At 40.8% G+C, this 22,012-nt stretch overlaps 1 protein-coding gene across 2 annotated transcripts in view; it reads left to right on the top strand.

Annotated features, from left to right (window-relative positions):
* The window catches only part of dis3l2 (DIS3 like 3'-5' exoribonuclease 2), a 297,452-nt gene that overhangs the window by 28,089 nt on the left and 247,351 nt on the right, over nucleotides 1-22,012 (top strand). For both annotated transcript variants that reach the window (XM_078563912.1, XM_078563911.1), the window contains 2 exons: nucleotides 10,489-10,632; nucleotides 17,309-17,448. In XM_078563912.1, the coding sequence (XP_078420038.1) occupies nucleotides 10,605-10,632; nucleotides 17,309-17,448 (168 nt within the window). In that variant the 5' untranslated portion in view covers nucleotides 10,489-10,604. The remainder of the gene's footprint in view (nucleotides 1-10,488; nucleotides 10,633-17,308; nucleotides 17,449-22,012) is intronic.

Genomic DNA, 22,012 nt, shown 5'->3' with positions numbered 1-22,012 from the left:
GGCTGCGTTCGACTGATTTTTCATCTACAATTGAGTTGAAGGATATGGGGGTCTGGCAGGAAAGTGAACTTAAGGCCACTATCAGCACAGCCATGATCTTATTGTCTGGCAGATCAGGCTTGAGGGACTTAATGGCTTACTCCTATTTCTTATAACCTTGTGTTAGGTTCCCCACCTGAGGAAACAACCTCTGTTTCTATCCTGCCAAGCCCCTTGAGGGTGGTCTTTCTTTCAATGAGATGACACCTCATTCTTCTAACTTCCAGAGAGTATAAGCCTAATTTACTCAACCTATCATATAATAGAATAAATCATAATATCATTACAGCACAGATGCCAACCATTCGGCCCATTGTTTTTTGTGCTGACTCTCATCGTAGGATATTCCAAGAACCAATTTAATGAATCTTTGCTATACTGCTTCCAATGCAAGTATATCCTGCCTTAAAAATGGAGACCAAAACTGCACAAAACACTCTAAGTGTGATCTCACCATGCCATGTACATTGGTAGTGAGATTTATTCATTCTTGTACTCCAACCCCCTTACAATACAGGCCAACATGCCATTTGCATTCCTAATTGTTTGCTGTACCTGCACAGTAACTGTGTTCTTGTACAAGTATACCCAAGACCCTCTGAAATCAACATTTACAAATTTCGTACGTTTAAAAAATATGTTGCTTTTCCATTCTTAACGTCACACTTCTCTACATTATACTCCATCCACCATCTTGTTGCCTACTAAGTTAGCCTGACTATAATTCTTTGCAGTGTCTTTGTGCCCTCCTCTCAACTTATGTTCCCACCTAACTCTCTTGTTGATAAAGTTGCATTCATTACTCTTTGTTTCTTTGTCTAAGTCATTATTATAGTTTTGTGATTGTGATCCTTATGGCACTCCACTAGCCACTGCCTACCCAATTGAAAGTGCCCCTTTAATCCCTGCTCTCTGCTTTCTGTCTCATAACCAATCCTCTATCCTTGCTAATATATTACTCCATGAGCTCTTATCTTGCATATTAACCTTTGTGTTGTACCTTATTGAATGCCTTTTGGAAATCCAAGTAAATTGCATCTCACTTCCCCATTACTGCATTAGTTATATCCTCAAAATTTTATTAAACTTATTGAACAAATTTCCCTCTTGTAAAACCATATTGATTTTGTCTGATCATTGTATCATTTTCTTTGCATTGTTCAGTCTTCCTTAATAATAGATTCCAGCATTTTCCCAACTGACCAGTAGTTCCCTGTGTGTTCTGTCCCTCCTTTCTTGAATAGCATTTTCTGACTTCCAGTCTGCAGGAGCCATTCTGGAGTCTAGGCAATTTTGAAAAATCATAATCAATGCATTCACGATCTCTGTAGCTACCTCTTTTAGAACCCTCGGATACAGGTCGTTAGGTCCTGGGAATTTGTCAGCTTTTAGTTCCTTAAGTTTCTCCGTTACATTTCCTCTGCTGATATTAATTGTCTTAAGTACCTCACTCTTATTAACCCCTTAGTTACAAACTACATGCCAGAATTGACTGTGAAGAGATGCACAAAATATTTGTTCAACGTCTGCCATTTCTTTATTCCCTTTTAAACTGCTTTCTCAATTGGCCCTGTCACCTTCAACAATTTCTATATGTCTACCCCCAGGTCTCTCTGTTCCTGCGCTCCCTTACAATTGTCTGGTCGACATGTTAACCATATGTGGATTTTAACGTGTGAAATTTTCTTTATATTCCCTCAAGTTTGGGGAAAACAACTCAAAATGATCTTTGTGCATTTATTTTAGAAAATTGCTATGATATCATGAAAGTCTTCACAGTTGGCATCACTACATATGCTTGCTTTGTTATATATGTTAAAGTTATATTTCCTTGTACCTGAATCCCCGATTGGAGAGGAGTCACTTCCTATCTACCCAGTCCAATTCTCTTAATTATTCGAAATACCTCAATCATGTCACCATTTAATTTCCTAATTTCTAGAGAATGGAACCCATTTACCAATTTTGTCATGAGAGGCAAGCCCCTTCGTTCCATTAAATATCCCTGAATAATCACACAATTTAGATTTGTCATGACCTTTTTATGGCAATGAATTTGCCATATTTCTAAGATGATACCTTTCTCATAAATACCTAATTATATTTTCATCAAGTTCATATGCACATGTAAGGTCTATTTTTGATTTTTGCTTTTAAGATTTTGACCAGGTATAGGATGTTCTGTGATGTCATCACATATGTATGACTGAGTAGCCCAGATATTACAATGCTTAAAATTCTACATGAAAACATGGCAATCCTGTCTCCTTTCAAACCTACAAACTTCACCGCCTAAAAGGATGAGGACAGCAGATGTGTGGGAACACCATCACCTGCAAGTTCTGTAAGTCATTCACCATCTTGACTTGGAACTATATCACCATTCCTTCACTGTCAAAATCCTGGAACTCCTGCCTCAACAGCACTGTGGATGCAACTATACCATATGGACTGCACTAGTTCAGGATAGCAGCTCACACCACCCTCTCAAAAGTAATTGGGGATGAGCAATAAATGCTGGCTTTGCTAGCAATGCCCACATCCCAAGACCAAAATAAAATAAGTCCAATCTTCTGAACCAATATGTAGAAGTAGGGGCAGTGCAGGTACATCTGCTATAGCAGCAACATAATTGGTTTTATAAAGAGGAAGTACACACGGATGTAATATTTCTAATAAGATATATAGATAAAACTGCAGCAGGTAGGCTTACAAAAAGAAATGGAATGAATGAAAGATCCTAAAAGTGACATGAAAGCATGTGACCAAAGGATAGCAATTGCCTATTCCCTTAACATGAAATCACATGGCTAAAGGATAGAAACTATTAGTGTTGTAGCATCTTAGTAATAATTATATCTGTCCGATAATACCTTAAATTCTTCCATCATTGCCCCTGAGTATGTTTTGCCCCATCATTAAGATGGACCCACCAGATGTGCGAGCACATTGCTCTGTAGTTGGGAGGGAGTGGTCCTAGAATTCCTCAACAGTGACTCTGAACTCTATGACGTCTCATAGCTTTAGGCCAAACATGCCAAAGAAACCTGCTGATCACCACAGATGACCTTTTGCAAACTGATGAATCCTGTTTTCCTCCATGTTGAACATCACTTGGAGGAATTCTTAGCGAAGCATGAGCACAGAATCTACTTTGGGTTGGGGATTTCACTGTCCACTAAAAGAGTTACTCAGCAGTATCACCACTGCTTGAACTGACTGAATGCTGAAGGTCATAACTTCCAGATTGGGTTTGCTCAGGCATTCAGCAAATTGACATGAAGTTTCCTTCTTAACCTCATCCTCACCAACTTACCTGTCACAGACATATATGAATTTACGAGCATTGGCAAAAATTGCTATCAAGTGCAGTATTTGTGAAGCCAGTTTCATCTCCATTATGTATTGTGACACTACCACAGTACTAAATGGGACAAGCTAAGGACTGAGGTTCTGGTGGCATCAGCAGCAGAATTGTATGACACCACAATTTCCAACTTTGTGTCTTGGCACATCCCTCACTCTTTGGTAACCATCAAGCCAAGAGACCAACTCTGTTATATTGTGGATTTGAGAAGGAATGCCTTAGAATGAGGTATGAACCTAGCAAAGCTTTTATACAATAAAACCAAAAGCAGCAGACTATAAACAGATTCAAGCAGTCCTACAGTCGATGGATTAGAACAAGGCTCTGTATCTCAGCCAGATCCAGTGAAAAATGATTGTGCACGGACTACTAATAGGACGAGAAGTCTTCATGAACATCTGCAGCATGAACCACAGTTGAGCCCAGCATGAAGGCAAGAGGTGTTTACAAGTGGCTTCAGCTAAAGTGCAGGGTGGATGATCCTACTCTGCCTCCATCTGAGGCCCTCAACGCCATAAATGCCAGTGTCCAGGCATTTGGTTCATTCCGCATGGTTAAGAAACATCCGAGTGCTCTGGCCATAGCAATGGGCCTTGAAAGTGTTCCAGCTGAAGTGCAAAAGACCTGTGCCATCACTGTTTTAGCACAGCTATGAACTGACATCTGCCTGACAATGTGGATGATTACCTAGGTATGTCCAAACCAGACAAAAAAATAAATCTCACCCACCCAATTCCACCCTATCAATAGGAAATGATGGAAGGTGTTATGAGTAATACTATCAAGGAACACCTTCTCACCAATACTCTGCTCAATGATGCTCTGTTTAGGTTCTGCTAGAAAGACATGGCTCCAGACATCATCAGCTTTGATATAGACTAGGACATGGCTGAATGCCAGAGAAGCAATGGCAGTAGCTACTCTCAATAAGAAAACATTAGATTGAATATGCCACGTAGGAGCCCTACCAAACCTGAGACCAGTGGAAATCCAGTGAAATTTCTTAAGTGGTTAGAGTAATATCAGCACAAAGGAAGATCATTGTGGTTGACAGACATCAATTAACACAACTTCAGAACACCGCTGCAGGAATTTCTCTGGAAAATGTTGACAGTCCAATTCTTGGTTAAATAAGTTACAGATAACACTCACTCTACATGAGGGCCACATGATGACCATTTTGAATGAGAGAGAGCCCAGTAATCTTCCCTTGATTTTGAATGGCACAATCATCACCAAGTTCCCCACCATGAACATCCTGAGAGATCACAGGGTGGAGTCTGGGTATATTACAACAAATGGTTCAGCACTTGAATCCTCAAAACTCCTACAATTTAGAAGGTTTGCCAAGGATGTGATGGAATACTTCTACTTGCATGGATGACATAACAGTATTAACGTTCAAGAAGCTTGGCATCCATTCTGGACATATCAGTGCACCTGCCACTGGACTCAATATCGACCCCTCTGCCATGTCTGCATTGTGGTTGCAGTTTATTCGATCTATAGGATGCAATGGAGCAAAATGTCGTAGGAACATGGGAGCAGGAGTAGGCCTTTTGACGCTTTGAGCCTGCTGCGCCAATCAGTAAGATCATGGCTGATCTGGTTGTGGTCTCAGCTCCATTTTCCTGTCTGCCCATCCCTTGGGTCCCTTGCCTAGCACAAATCTGTCTAACTCAGCCTTAAATAAATTTAAAGACCCAGCCTCCTCCACCTTCTGGGGAAGACCATTCCACACACCCAACGACCCTTTGGAAGAAAAGTATTATCCCCATCTCTGTCTTAAAAGGGAGACCTCTTATTTTTAAACTATCTCCCTAAGCTTTAGTCTTTCCCACATGAGGAAACATCCTAGGGTATCCACCCTATCAAGGCCCCTCAGGATCTCATATGTTTCAAGAAGATTACCTCTTGTTCTTCTAAACTCCAATGGGTATAGGCCTAACCTGTTCAACCTTTCTTCATAAGATAAGCCCTTCATCTCAGGAATGAGTCTAGTGAGCTTTCTCTGAACTGCTTCTAAAGCAATTATATCTTTTTTTAAAAATAGGAGACCAAAACTATACACAGTACTTCAGATGTGGCCTCACCAAGGCCCTGTACAGCTGCAGTGAAACTTCCCTACTTTTATATTCCTTTTCTCTTGTGATAAATGCCAGCATTCCATTTGCTTTCCTAATCACTTGCTGTACCTGCCTACCAACTTTCTATGATTCATGTACCAGGTCACCTAGATCTCTCTGTACCATAGAGTTCTGCAATTTCTCTCCATTTAAATAGTATACTGTTTTTCTATGCTTCCTGCCAAAGTGAAGAAGTCCATATTTACAAATGTTATACTGCATCTTCCAAACTTTTCCCACTCACTTAACCTGTCTATATCCCTTTGCAGACTCTGACTTCTCTTGACAACTTACTTTCCCACTTAGCTTTGTGTCATTGGCAAATTTAGCTACCATACATATGGTCTATACCCATTGGAGTTTAGAAGAACAAGAGTAATCTTCTGGAAACATATGAGATCCTGAGGAGCCTTGATAGGGTGGATACCCTAGGATGTTTCCTCATGTGGGAAAGACTAAAGCTTAGGGAGATAGTTTAAAAGTAAGAGGTCAATCCAAGTTATTGCTATAGATTGTAAATAGTTGAGGACCTAGCACTGTCATGGTTATTTTGACAATACTTTCCTCCCCTACAACCTCTTCCACCAGGAATGTCAACAGCAGTAATGTGTGGGAATACAATCACCTCCAAACTCCACTTCAGGTTACACATCATTGTACATTGGACATACATTACTTTTAATTCATTGTCACTGGGCTAGAATCTTGGAGATCTGGGCTTAACACCATTTTTAAAAATTCATTCATGGGATTTGGGATTTGCTGGCTGGGCCAGCATTTATTGCCCATCCCTGTTTTCCCTTGAGAAGGTGGTGGTGAGCTGCCTTCTTGAACTGATGCAGTCCATGTGGTGTAGGTACACCCACAGTGCTGTTAGGAAGGGAGTTCCAGGATTTTGACCCAGCGAAAGTGAAGGAATGGTGATATTTTGTAATAATTTTTTTACATAAACCTTTTCCGTTATTAATTTTAGGTAGTGCTGCACAGACATATCAGACACACCCATCACTCAATGCTTTCTGTACATTTTCATCTCCATGGGCAGAATTTTACAGCCCCGTTTCTGCGGGGACGGGGCCGTAAAATGTGGCGAGACATTATAAACCCCATTGACTTCAGCAGGATTGTAAAATCCTGCTGCCATAAAATTCTGCCCCATTTTTTCAGTTCCCATTTCTCTCAGTAATTCAAATTTCTAACATCCAAAATAAAATGTAAGTACAATTTTAGAAAATCAAAATAGACACATTTCACAATAACACAATTGAATTTATCTATTCAATTATCTTTAATGTCTTTTACTACATTTTCTTAAAGTTTTTACTTGAAGGCCTTGGCCTTTCCACAGAAACCTGGGGTTTGGGCTGTATGTTTTTGCCCAGAGCTGGGATGCTTGCAGTTGAATTCACATTCTCAGCCAGCATATGCAGTGCACCAGTTTCCCAGGTTTATTATTACTGTACAGTTAGCATTACTGACGGAGTATTTTTCTTCAGATTCCAGCAATTTGTGTTCTGCTTTCATAATTATTTGAAGAAAAGCTAGGGGACAAATTTCAAAATTTTTAAAGGTAAAGTTCACATGGAGGTTTTTTTTAGGTGGTGTGCTATGCTTAGCTTAAAAAAACTTAGAATGGTGATCACATACAGTAAAATCTCAATGAGGCGAAATGCAGGGGAACTGTCTCCAAATTTGTGTTAAGTTAGCTTCGTAATAGCCAAGGAGGCTCCATTCTCATAGGAATGCACCTTGATGTGCCTACAAATGCAGTCTCTATCATAACCAAGATTCAAATTGTGAATGAAAACGCAGTAAAGCAGCTAATGTGTGAAAAAGTCTATTCAATTATTTCACATCTTACAATGTCCTGACCTGGCAAAAGGCTGGGCTTTGCATTGGCTGAGGTCAGGAGTTGGCTCTGAAAAACTTGGTAATTTTTTTCAGCTTAAGCATGCTGTTTTTTGACATGCACGATACAGTCCACCATGTCGTCAATGTAGTGAAACATTTTTTCAGTGTTTTCGTGCCGCAATGCAATATCCCAGAGCATCTCTATGACCATTGCGGCATCAGCTAGGGAAACAGGTAGATGAACAGGCAGGCATTCATCAGACTCTTCAGGGTTGTTGGACTGCTCAGTTGAAGTACGTACTGCATCTAAGATAGCATCATCTGTCCGTTCTGTCGTGCATTGTACGGCATTGTCCGTTTCTGTGTAAGTTTCCATGGTTGTCTCTGCTGGAATTTCCATGCCAGCCTCCTAGCCGAGCGAAAAATGCCTTGTACTGGGGCTGGTTGACCTCACCCTGCTCCTCCTCATTCTTGTCCTCATGTGCAGTTGTAAGCTGTTTGGACCCAGCGTGCTGAAAGCTGTTGGCAATTGGCTTCCATCATTATCTTCCACACCTTTTTCATCATGAAAATGGCCTCTAGCATGGTTAGACTGTACTCCAGCTTCTTATCAATGGCCTTGATAATCTGAGTGATCTCCCACTCCTTTCTGATGTCCACTTTCCGCTTCATGCCACGTTTTTTCACTTGCTGTATCAACTCAACTTTCTCTCTGATTGACAACACTTTTAACTTTTTCCCAGGTTTAGCTATACTTGCAGGTTTTGCACGTCCTTTCACAGGGAGATCTTGATTTCAAATAATGCCTTGCCCAGCACACCATGATTTTGTGCTCTTGTGTGGTCTAACTCTGCTCTGAAAGCTCGGCGCGGTCATATAACAAGTTTAGACTAATCCAGAGTTACCAGTGCAGAATTTCTGCTCATCGCGGGCATTGTTCTATGGGATTTGCTATTCTGCTGGCAGAAATGGTTAACGACTTGAATGTAACCATTCATAGGATTTCTTGTCATTCAAGTTTGACTCATTGTAGCTTGTAGCTTTTGCTTTGTGGTCTTCAAACCTACCAAAGAAGTTAAGCCATGAGTTTTTTTTCATTATAATTTTGAGTTTTTAAAAGTTGCATTTAATTATGAAAGGTGTTTTTGTTGAAAATTAGGACCCCACTATAGTTGAAATATTTACAGCCCTCAGACACAGAGCCAGATTAGGGCATTTTTAACCCCAACTCCCAGTTGGAAACTGGCAGGAGGGCAATTAAACTCACCCATGTTACTTAATGGCCAGAAAGATACAAGGGATTCGTTCCTAAATTTTAATCTGCCTTAATGAGCAGGTGGAAAGAACATCTGTTAAAGTCAGTGGCGTTCTTCTTTATCTATGCACGTGGGCCCTGATGTCAACATGGGGACCCAACTACAAATTTAACTGGTGACTTGAGCGGGAAGCCGCTGTAGCTTCACTGCCAGGTGAAAACAGTTGGAGAGATCAGCCAGAACCAAAACAACAGTTTTTTTTTACGCGTAGGCTCCCCTGACAAAATTTTCTTTTAAGTTTGTGGATAACCCAACTGCAGGAAGGAAATTTAATTATGAAGCAAACCTAATATAAGGAGACCTGGATAGGTTCTGAATATAGGCAAATAGCACATAATGTGGATGAATAGATAAGTAATGAGACTAGAGAAAGGAAAATAAAGAGTGGAAAGTTAAACTAATTGGTCCTCTGGTACACAGGGCACAATATGAGAGAGGAATGTGGAGGTGTTTGTGGATAACTGTCTGAAACAAACAGCTCACAGTGAAGCAGGAGTAATGAAAAAAAACAAAAACAGAATTACCTGGAAAAACTCAGCAGGTCTGGCAGCATCGGTGGAGAAGAAAAGAGTCGACGTTTCGAGTCCACATGACCCTTCAACAGAACTGAGTATAGTTAGGAGCGGGGTGAAATATAAGCTGGTTTAAGGTGGGGGGTGGGGGGAGAGAAGTTGAGGGTGGGGTGGTTGTAGGGACAAGCAAGCAGTGATAGGAGCAGATAATCAAAAGATGTCACAGACAAAAGGATCAAAGAGGTGTTGAAGGTGGTGATATTATCTAAGAAAAGTGCTAATTAAGAATGGATGGCAGGACACTCAAGGTACAGCTCTAGTGGGGGTGGGGTGGAAAGACTGACAAGGTATTAGTTGTAGATTTAAAAATAATGGAAATAGGTGGGAAAAGAAAAATCTATATAAATTATTGAAAAAAACAAAAGGGAGGGGGAAGAAATGGGGTGGGGATGGGGGGAGGGAGTTTAAGATCTAAAGTTGTTGAATTCAATATTCAGCCCGGAAGGCTGTAAAGTGCCTAGTCGGAAGATGAGGTAATGAAAGTCGACTGGATCTTGGGATAATTAACCAGAGGTGAAGAACACAAATTCTAGGAGGTGGTAAATTGATGTGTAAGCCATTAGTACAGCCTCATCTAGTGTTGTACGTGCCTTGTTGCCGCACGCAATTCAGATGTTTGAGCCATTACTAAAAAGGCTCTTAGCTTAAAGCATCAGAGTTCTGAGGAGAGACTGAGAAGCTTGGGATTGTTTACTCTGGAAAAGAGAATGGTGAAAGGAGGTATAGCTGGCAGTTAAGGGAATAGATAAATTGAACCAAAGGAGTTGCTTTGGGATTGCGGCAAACTGTAGAGCACAGACTTCCATTTAGAAAAGAAAGGACATAGGCAGTTTAGATTGAATCTGTTTACAGAGGGATTAATGAGTGGAATGATCTGCTAAGAGATAGTGAGGATAGATAATGTGAAAAAATTCAAGTGGAAAATTAAATAGATATTTGAGATTGATTGAGAGGTATTAGTGTTTAGGACCGACTAGATGGACTGGAATTTTTTTGGTCCTATACCTTCCTATATTTGACCTACAGAGTTGTCTGCTTGAGTATAAAGGAAGAAAATACCATATATATTGAATAAAAGCAAAATACTGCGGATGCGGGATACCTAGAACAAAAACAAAAATACCTGGAAAAACTCAGCAGGCCTGACAGCATCTGCGGAGAGGGATACAGTTGACGTTTCGAGTCCGTATGACCATATTTTGGTTGTCTGTTTTCAGGTGAAATTGCAGACAAACGACCTGGTCCAAAAGCTAAGCACAGTCACGAGTCAGTCAAAAGTAATCAACCTTTTGACAGAAGAAAAAAATCTGAACCACTGGAAGGAACCGATGAGATGAATTTTAAACCTGTGATTACTAAAGGTATGATCCATATTGATTTCATTGGAATGGATGTTTTCTTGTCCCTCCCTAAAGCCAAAAATATATTCACTGAAGATCTGTAGTTGAATTTAACATAAAACTTGTTTGAAGGTTTTTATGGTGAGACCGCTAACATTGAGTAAGATGATTTTAGGTTACACAATGTAAAATTTGCTCTGAAAAGAGCAGTTGTTGCCTTAAGGGTTCCTTAGAAGAACCGATAGGCCTTTAAACATTAAGATAAAAACAAAAAACTGCGGATGCTGGAAATCCAAAGCAAAAACAAAAATACCTGGAAAAACTCAGCAGGTCTGACAGCATCTGCGGAGAGGAACACAATTAACCTTCAAACATGTTAGAAAAATGATGGTCTATTAGTAAAGCGTTATATTGTGGTAAATATTGTTAGCAGATTAAATTTAAATGAGTTGTACACTTACATTTTTAATAAGTTTAGATTGGTACAACAGACCAATGATGTTTTTGTAATGTCCAGATTCAAAAATTACTGGATGTTTATGGGAGTTCATTGCATGGATGAGGATTGCTTCCTCAAACCACACGTTCTTTCTTTGCACTATTTAGTTACAAGGTCAGGTAGAATAAATTATGAACATTGAAACAAGAGTAGGCCATTCAGCTCATCAAGTCTGTTCCCTTATTCAGTTAGACCATGGCTGATCTGTACGGCAACTCTATTTACCCACAGTGATTCATATTTCTTGCTGTGCTACCCTTAGCTAAGAAACATCTGTCAGTTTCAGTCTTGAAAATTTCAGTTGACCCAGCACCCACAGTCTTTTGGTGTAGAGAGTTCTAGGCTTCCTCTTCCCCCTTCCTTGAAAAGTAATTCCTGGTTTTACTCGTGAATGACCTGTCTAATTTTAGGATGCATTTACTTATACCACAGCAATAGTGGGAGCACTTCTGTACATGCACAGATACTGTGTCAGTTGCAGTGAATCGGTCTGTGACATTATCATTTGCAGCTAGACAGACATCCTAAATTAAGTTTTGAGATGCAAACTGAAAACGGGTACGAAGGAATAAATTAAAACAGAATCGTGTTAGGATTGACTGTTCCCCAAAATGTTCTGTTTGTTTGTCAGTCATTATTATTGAAATGCTTATCAGAAATAAAATTGGGGTATTACTTTTTAATAGGAATTTCTGCAGATGCTATCAAAAAAATTTATTCTATTTTCTACAATTAAATTTATTCTTTGGTAAATAAATAATAAATAACCAATAATAAGCAAAAAAATTCATCACCAACGTGGGGATTTGAGACCATACCTCTGGTAACTGCCAACTGGCTATTCCGAATTGCCTTCACAAAGGCTTTCTGACTTGCTTCAGAGGATTGTTACTTAAACCTGCAATCGCTGTTTCCATTTCGGATATCTTTGATGCATAGCAAATTCACAAGCTTATCCCCAATAGTAAAGCAGAAATCTGAACTGGGATTTGATGTTCTGCAGTCACATGCAACACTGATGCTCCTGTCGCTGAGTTGAAACGTGTCAGGATCAGTTGCGCAAGCGTCAGTACAGGCCGAGTGCACATACGCAACTGATCCTGACACCTTTTCTAAAATAAAAGCAAAAAACTGCGGATGCTGGAAATCCAAAACAAAAACAAAAATACCTGGAAAAACTCAGCAGGTCTGGCAACATCTGTGGAAAGGAACACAGTTAACGTTTCGAGTACGCGTGACTCTTCAACAGAACTAAGGAAAAATAGAAAAGGGGTGAAATATAAAACAAAAACAGAATTACCTGGAAAAACTCAGCAGGTCTGGCAGCATCGGTGGAGAGGAAAAGAGTTGACGTTTTGAGTCCTCACGACCCTTCAACAGAACTGAGTATAGTTAGGAGAGAGGTGAAATATAAGCTGGTTTAAGGTGGAGGTGTGGGGGGGTGGTGGAGAGAGAGAGAGAGAGAGAGAAGTTGAGGTTGGGGGGTGGTTGTAGGGACAAGCAAGCAGTGATAGAAGCAGGTAATCAAAAGATGTCACAGACAAAAGGATCAAAGAGGTGTTGAAGGTGGTGATATTATCTAAGAAAAGTGCTAATTAAGAATGGATGGCAGGACACTCAAGGTACAGCTCTAGTGGGGGTGGGGTGGAAAGACTGACAAGGTATTAGTTGTAGATTTAAAAATAATGGAAATAGGTGGGAAAAGAAAAATCTATATAAATTATTGAAAAAAACAAAAGGGAGGGGGAAGAAATGGGGTGGGGATGGGGGGAGGGAGTTTAAGATCTAAAGTTGTTGAATTCAGTATTCAGCCTGGAAGGCTGTAAAGTGCCTAGTCGGAAGATGAGGTGCTGTTCCTCCAGTTTGCGTTGGGCTTCACTGGAACAATGCAGCAAGCCAAGGACAGACATGTGGGCAAGAGAGCAGAGTGGAGTGTTAAAATGGCAAGCGACAGGGAGGCTTGGGTCTTTCTTGCGGACAGACCACAGGTGTTCTGCAAAGCGGTCGCCCAGTTTGCGTTTGGTCTCTCCAGTGTAGAGGAGACCGCATTGGGAGCAACGAATGCAGTAGACTAAGTTAGGGGAAATGCAAGTGAAATGCTGCTTCACTTGAAAGGAGTGTTTGGGCCCTTGGACGGTGAGGAGAGAGGAAGTGAAGGAGCAGGTGTTGCATCTTCTGCGTAGGCATGGGGAGGTGCCATTGGTGGGGGTTGAGGAGTAGGGGTGATGGAGGAGTGGACCAGGGTGTCCCGGAGGGAACGATCCCTACGGAATGCCGCCGGGGGGGTGAAGGGAAGATGTGTTTGGTGGTGGCATCATGCTGGAGTTGGCAGAAATGGCAGAGGATGATCCTTTGAATGCGGAGGCTGGTGGGGTGATAAGTGAGGACAAGGGGGACCCTATCATGTTTCTGGGAGGGAGGAGAAGGCGTGAGGGCGGATGTGCGGGAGATGGGCCGGATACGGTTGAGGGCCCTGTCAACGACCGTGGGTGGAAAACCTCGGTTAAGGAAGAAGGAGGACATGTCAGAGGAACTGTTTTTGAAGGTAGCGTCATCAGAACAGATGCGACAGAGGCGAAGGAACTGCCAGAATGGGATGGAGTCCTTACAGGATGCGGGGTGTGAGGAGCTGTAGTCGAGGTAGCTGTGGGAGTCGGTAGGCTTGTAATGGATATTGGTGGACAGTCTATCATCAGAAATTGAGACAGACAGGTCAAGGAAGGGAAGGGAAGTGTCAGAGATGGACCATGTGAAAATGATGTAGGGGTGGAGATTGGAAGCAAAATTAATACATTTTTCTAGGTCCCGCCGAGAGCATGAAGCAGCACCGAAGTAATCATCGATGTACCGGAGAAAGAGTAGGACTGGAACAAGGAATGTTCCACATACCCCATAAAGAGACAGGCATAGCTGGGGCCCATGCGGGTACCCATAGCCACACCTTTTATTTGGAGGAAGTGAGAGGAGTTAAAGGAGAAATTGTTCAGTGTGAGAACAAGTTCAGCCAGATGGAGGAGAGTAATGGTGGATGGGGATTGTTGGGGCCTCTGTTCAAGGAAGAAGCTAAGGGCCCTCAGACCATCCTGGTGGGGGATGGAGGTGTAGAGGGATTGGACGTCCATGGTGAAGAGGAAGCGGTTGGGGCCAGGGAACTGGAAATTGTTGATGTGACGTAAGGTGTCAGAGGAATCACGGATGTAGGTGGGAAGGGACTGGACAAGGGGAGAGAGAAGGGAGTCAAGATAACAAGAAATGAGTTCCGTGGGGCAGGAACAGGCTGACACGATCGGTCTGCCGGGACAGTTCTGTTTGTGGATTTTGGGTAGGAGGTAGAAGCGGGCCGTCCGAGGTTGGGCGACTATCAGGTTGGAAGCTGTGGGAGGAAGATCTCCAGTGAAATATAAGCTGGTTTAAGGGGTGGGGTGGGACAAGAAGAGCTGGATAGAGGACCAGTGATAGGTGGAGATAACCAAAAGATGTCACAGACAAAAGGACAAAGAGGTGTTGAACACCTTTTCTAGTTGGCTGCAGGGATTACAGTTGCTAATTTTAAGCTTGTGCCACCTCCAACCACCTGCCTCTGGATTCACTTACAAGGAAATAATTTAGCTGGCCAATGAAGCCCACAAATCATTTTAAATGCTCCAATTTGATCACCCTAAACTCAAGAGACGGCAAGCCTAGCTTGTGTAACCTCGCTTAATAATTTGACCATTTAAACCCTGGAATCATTCTGGTCAATTTACATTTTATCCCGCCCAATGCCAGTATATCCTTCCTGAGGTGTGGGCCCAGAACTGATCTCTGTACTCCAGATGGAGTCCCTGGCCACGGCTCTGTACTGCTGAAGTATACCTTCCTCCCTTTTGTATTCCACTTAATGTTCCATTTAAGTTTTTGATTACTTTGTGTTCCTCTCCACTAGCATTTAGGGCTGTCTAACTGGACAGATCCTTTGCTCCTCCACAGTTCCTAGCCTTTTGCCATTAAGCTGTCCCTGTATGCATTGGAAATGAGTCAGAGGGAAGATTGATGGGACTACTTTTCCTCGGTCTGACTATATTTTCATAAAATGCAGATTACATTAAACACATTATCAGTGGTAGAATTTGAATAGAAGTGCTGTAAAGATGAGAGAACTTTTCTGTATTAAGATTTTGCTCTCATGGATACCTGTCATTTTAGTTCTCTGTTTGCATCTATGTGTGCCACAGTTTGTTATGGACAAACTACATAAATTATAGAACAGCATTATTCAATAATGTTGATTGAGGCCAGAAGCTGGTGCTATAGAGCAACTGACTTTGAAGTGCTTAAGGTAGTAAAATGTTTGTTCTAGTCAGCTATTGATGTTATAAATTCATTTGAAAGTATTCAGTTGCATTTAGACTAAGGTGGGTTGAATAACTGCAAGAATTCAACAGCATTGAAGTGAATAGCCGTCTGCAAGACTAAACTTCGATATCAGAAAATTCATATGACTAAGAAATGCCAGTTTTCTCAGAAATTTGAGTTGGCTAGTTAAGGAATGAACCACAAAAATTGTCTCCCTGTCTGCTGATTGCTCTCCCCACAATCTCCCTTACACCCTCATTCCCATTCTCTTTATCACCATATCTTGGTACTTCGAAGTATTGTGAACTGTGTGGAGGATAGTGTGGAACTTCAAAAGGACAAAGACAAGTTGATGGAATGGGCAGACAGGTGACAGATGAAGTCCAATGCAGAGAAATGTGAGAAGACTCATTTTGGTGAGAAGAACAGGGTATATAAAATAAAGGGTACAATTCTAAAGGGGGTGCTGGAACAGAGGGACCTAGGTGTATATGCAGAAGTCATTTAAGGCGGCAGGGCAGGTTGAGAGAGCAGTTAATAAAGCATGCTGTGCCTTGGGCTTAATTAATGGGGGCATAGAATACAAGAGCAAGGAGATTATGTTGAACTTGTATAAGTCACCAGTTTGACTTCAGCTGGAGTATTGCATCCAGTTCTGGGTGCAAAACTGTCGGAAGGATGTGAGGCATTAGAGAGGGTGCAGGAAAGATTCACAAGAATAGTTCCAGGGATAAAGAACTTCTCTTATGAAGAAAAATTGGAGAAGTTAGGTCTGTTTTCCTTAGAGAGAAGAAGGCTGAGAGGAGATCTGATACAGGAATTCAAAATCATGAGGGGTCTGGACAGAGCAGATAGGGAGAAATTGTCTCCAATTAGGCATGAGAGGGGACAGATGTAAAGTAATTAGTAAAAGAAGCAAAAGTGATGTGAGGAAAATCTTTTTCACACAGCGTATGGTTAGGGTCTGGAATGCACTGCCTGAGAGTGTGGTGGAGGCAGGTTCAATTGAAGCATTCATAAGGGAATTGGACTGTTATCTGAAAAGGAAGAATGTGCAGCGTTATGGGGAGAAGGCCGGGGAATGGCACTAGGTGTGTTGCTCATTCAGAGAGTTGGTGCAGACACAATGGACCAAATGGTCTCCTTCTGTGCTATAACAGTTATGTGATTCTGTGATATCTAGCTAGATAGATCTCTGCAAGATTTAAATATAAATAAATATTTTCATACGTATAATTGGATAGAAATATAAAGAGAATACTGGACCTTGTGGCACCCCAAAGCATGAGTAAAACCTCAGAGCAACATTTAGTAAAAATGGAATTTGACTTAATCACTAAATCAGTGGTGCAAATGTTATCTGCTACATGGCATAAACACACCTGTTGTTATAAAACAGTGAATCCATTAGCTTGCCAAAATGTATTTATTTTGCTAGAAATGCTGAAAAACTGCCTGTTTGCCTGGAGACAGCTTTGAATATATAGTTCATAACTTCAATTAAAGACATTAGGTTGCTGTATGGGTAACACTCAAAACAACCTTTAATGTATTACTGAAAAAAGAGATGTGTCTAAGCTTTTCATTTTGAACTCATCAGCACACTCGCAAGAATACCTTATATTGGTAGTCTTGCGAGTGTTCTGATGAGTGCAAGATGAAAAGCTTGGACATGTCTCTTTTTCCAGCAATACTCAAGTTCTGAACTTTTAATGTGCAAGTCTGAAAAAGAATTCTTCTACAAACTAACAAATTACATTTATATAGAACCATTAATAAAGAAACAAGTACCAAGACACATCATAACCAAAATATGTAAGAAGCCCATTATTTTATTGATGACCTGCCTATTGTTCTTTGCAGTGGAAAATCTAGCTATACAATCAGCTCCTAATGATAAACGGAATCGGAGACGATCTGGCCGAGGGAGGAAGAAGATATTTGAGAACTATTTGTCAAGCAGTGATGTTTCAACTGGCTTAAAGAGAGGAGAACTTATACAGGTAACTAAGGCCATATATTACTTTTGCCACTTAACTGCAGAGCCCACAGGTAAAAATGAAAATGTTATGACAAAGATAGGTGGAGGGACAGGTAGTATTGAGGAGGCGGGGAGGCTGCAGAAGGATTTGGACAGGTTAGGAGAATGGGCAAAGAAGTGGCAGATGGAATACAACGTGGGGAAGTGTGAGGTCATGCACTTTGGTAGGAAGAATAGAGGCATAGACTATTTTCTAAATGGGGAGAGAATTCAGAAATCTGGAGTGCAAAGTGACTTGGGAGTCCTAGTCCAGGATTCTCTTAAGGTTAACTTGCAGGTAGTTAGGAAGGCAAATGCAATGTTGGCATTTATTTCGAGAGGACTAGAATATAAAAGCAGGGATGTGCTGCTGAGGCTTTATAAGGCTCTGGTCAGACCACATTTAGAATATTGTGAGCAATTTTGGGCCCCGTATCTCAGGAAAGATGTGCTGGCCCTGGAGAGGGTCCAGAGGAGGTTCACGAGAACGATCCCAGGAATGAAAGGCTTAACATATGAGGAACATTTGAGGACCCTGGGTCTATACTCGATGGAGTTTAGAAGGACAAGGGGGGATCTGATTGAAACTTACAGAATACTGAAAGGCCTGGATAGAGTGGACGTGGGGAAGATGTTTCCATTAGTAGGAGAGACTAGGACCCGAGGGTACAGCCTCAGAGTAAAGGGAAGACCTTTTAGAATAGAGATGAGGAGAAACTTCTTTAGCCAGAGAGTGGTGAATCTATGGAATTCATTGCCACAGAAGGCTGTGGAGGCCAGGTCATTGAGTGTTTTTAAGACCGAGATAGATAGGTTCTTGACTGGTAAGGGGATCAAAGGTTACGGGGAGAAGGCGGGAGAATGGAGTTGAGAAACTTATCAGCCATGATTGAATGGCGGAGCAGACTCGATGGGCCAAATGGCCTAATTTCTGCTCCCTTGTCTTATGGTCTTACGGTCTTATGGACTTGCTATTGTATCTCAAAAATAAAACCATTGACCTTAGAATTAGATGCTCCAATAGTATAAGCCAGTTGATATGTATAAATGGTACATCAAACCTTTAATTTGATATAGTTTAGTCACAGTAGTAAAGAACATAACCTAGATGTATTGTGTGCATTAATGCACACATTTGGAGTAACTGCATCCTCATTTGGCTGCAATTCACTTGCCCATTCAAATTTTGAATTGAAACATATAAGAAAAGTAAGAAGTGCAATACATATAATGGCCACAGCAATTGTTGTAATACTAATTGAGAGCATAGAAGGTGAATTGTCTATCTTCCTTTCTCGAGGATTTGAGGTTGTGTCTTCTCTGTTCCAAGGCTGCTCCCTAGATAGACGACGTCACCATGGAATCTCTATGTCTGCTGTTGATAAAGGTGTTGATTTGCTGGGGGCTGTGATAAAACAGATCACTGAATCAGATGTGCTGCAAACTCCCTGAGCCCTGAAAGGATTTTCAAAAAAAATTACATCTAATTTTAAATTAACAGCAATCACTTTTTATACATGGAATTACCATTATTGACAGCTTTTGTTTGGCATTAAATTTGATCCAATTCGTCTTAAGCTGCAATTGAACTTAGGTATAAGACAGAAAGTAATAGGCTAAAGTTTATTTAGCACAAAAGAACATAATATAAGAAATGGGAATTGAGGCAAACCATATGGCCCCTCAAGCTGCCATTCAGTATGATCATGGCTGAACATCAGCCTTAACTCCATTTTAGTTGTTTGATCCCCATATCCTTTGATTCCCCGAGAGACAAGAACCTGTCTATTTCAGCCTTAAATATATTCAACGATGGAGTACCACAAGCCTCTGGAGTAGAGAATTCCAAAGTATTCACAACCTTCTGAGTGAAGAAAATTCTCCTTATCTTAGTCCTAAATGATTGACCCCTTATCCTGAAACTGCGCTCCCATGTTCCAGATTCCCCAGCCTGGGGAAACAACCTCTCGGTATCTAGCCCATCAAGGTCCTTTGGAATCTTGCATGTTTCCATGAGATCACCTCTCATTCTTCTGAACTCCAGAGGGTATAGACCCAGTATATTGAGCTTCTCATAGGCCAACCTTCTCATCCCAGGACCCAAGCTAGTGAACCTTAGCTGCACCACCATCAATGTAAGTATATCCTTTCTTCAGTATGAAGACCAAAACCACACACACTACTTCAGTGTGGCTTTACTAAAGCCCTGTACAATTGTAGCATGACTTCTTTACCCTTCTACTCCAATCCCTTCGCGATAAAGGCCAATATGCCACTTGCTTAATTTTTTTTTATTCATTCATGGGATGTGGGCATCGCTGATTAGGCCAGCATTTATTGCCCATCCCTAATTGCCCTTGAGAAAGTGGTGGTGAGCTGCCTTCTTGAACTGCTGCAGTCCATTATTTGCTGTAACTGCAGGCTAACTTTCTGAGTTTGTTGTACGAGTATACCCAGGTTCCTCTGAACAGCAACATTTACAGATTTCGTGACTCTTAGAAAATATGCTTTTATATTCTTAGTACAGAAGTGAATAACCTCTCACCTCCCACATTATACTCTACCTGCCACCCTTATGCCCATTCATTTAACTTATCTATATCTCTTTGAAGCCTCTTTGTATCCTCACAACTTACATTATCACTTAGCTTTGTATTTTTAGATACGTTACTTTCTGTCTCTTCTAAGTCCTTAATATAGATCGTAAATAGTTGAGACACCAGCACTGATCCTTGCGGCACTATAGCCACAACCTGCCAACTTGAAAATGCCCTTTTTATCCCTACTCTCTACTTCTTGTTCGTTAACCACTCCTCTATCCATGCCAATACATTACCCCCAACTGCATGAGCCATTACTTTGCGTATTAACTTTTTTTGTGGTACCTTATCAAATGCCTTTTGGAAATCCAGACGGAACACTGGTTTCCCTTTATCTACGCTACCAGTTGCACCTTCAAAAAAGTCTAATAAATTTATCAAATACTATTTCACTTTCTTAAAACCACGTTGATTTTGTTTGATCATGCTATGATTCTCAAAATGCACTGTTAAGATTTCTTTAATAAGAGATTCCAGCATTTTCCCAACAACTGATGTCAGGCTAACTGGTCTGTAGTTCCTCTTTTCTCTCTAAGATAAAAGCAAAAAACTGCGGATGCTGGAAATCCAAAACAAAAACAAAAATACCTGGAAAAACCTCTTTTCTCTCTCCCTGTTTACTTGAATAGCAGTTTCATATGCTAACTTAGAATCTGCTGGGACCATTCTAGAGTCTAGGGAATTTTGGAAAATAATAACCAGTGCATACACTACTGTGCATCAGCTTCTTTTTGAACCCAAGAATGTAGGCCATTAGATCCCAGAGATTTGTTGGATTTTAGTCCTGAAAGTTTCTCTAGTACATTTCCTCTGCTGATATTAATTTTCTTAAGCTCCTCACTCTTATTAGCCCCTTGGTTACCCTCTATTTCTGGTATGTAATTTGTATCTTCTACTGTGAAGACAGACATAAATTTTTGTTCAATGTCTGCCATTTCCTCATTCCCCATGATAATTTCTCCTGTCTCTGCCTTTAAGACCAGTGTTTACTTTAGCTGCTTCCTTCCTTTGTGTATACTTATAAAAGCCCCTATAATCTGTTTTATTCATATTCCTGGCTAGTTTAGTTTTGTTCTATTTTTTTCCCCTCTTTCTATCAACTTTTTGGTGGCCCTTTGCTGGTTTCTAAAACATTCCCGATCTTCAGGCTTGCCACACTATGAGCCTCTTTTTTTAATCCAATAGTATTCTTAACTTCCTTAGTAAACTATGGGATTCTTGCTGAGTTTTCGTTTCTCAATGGATGGATTGTATTTTTGTTGAACATTTTGAATTGTTTCTTTAAATGTTTCACACTGTTTATTTATTGCCATACCTCTTCACTCAATCAACCTTAGCCAGCTGCCCTCTCATTTCTATGTAATTGGCTTTGTTGAGGATTAAGAATTTTCTTTGGGAGTGGAGTATGTTGGTTTCAAAATTGATATGGAATTCAATTACATTATCACTTTTTTTCCAGAGAATCTTTTGCTATGAGATTATTAAATAAACCTGCCTCATTGTGCACTAGACCTAAAATAGCTTTATCCCTTGTCAGTTCCAGAACGTATTGTTCCAGGAATCTGTCACGAAAACATTCTACAAGCTCATCTTCCAGACCAACTTTGCCAATTTGCTTGGTCCAGCCTATATGAATCTTAAAAGTCCCACATAGCTGTTACATTGCCTTTGTTATGAAGTGCAGTTATTTCTTGCTTAATACTCTATACAAAGGCATAACTATTGTTAGGGGTCCTTTCAACTACTACCACTAGTGTTTTCTGACCCTTGTTCCTAATCTCCATCCATACTGATTTTACTTCTGATCTTCTGAGCCAAAACCCTTTTTCACTGCTGCCCTTATGCCATCCTTTACTATTAAGGCTACTCCTCCTTTCCAAGTCTGTTCGTCTTTTTGAAATATTGTATACCCTGAAATAATTATTGGTCACCCTGTAACCATGTAAT

The sequence above is a fragment of the Cetorhinus maximus genome, chromosome 19, assembly GCF_964194155.1.
Source record: "Cetorhinus maximus chromosome 19, sCetMax3.hap1.1, whole genome shotgun sequence".
NCBI classification, from domain to species: domain Eukaryota; kingdom Metazoa; phylum Chordata; class Chondrichthyes; order Lamniformes; family Cetorhinidae; genus Cetorhinus; species Cetorhinus maximus.
The sequence above is the reverse complement of the archived record's forward strand: the minus strand, read 5'-3'. Positions and strand labels throughout refer to the sequence as shown.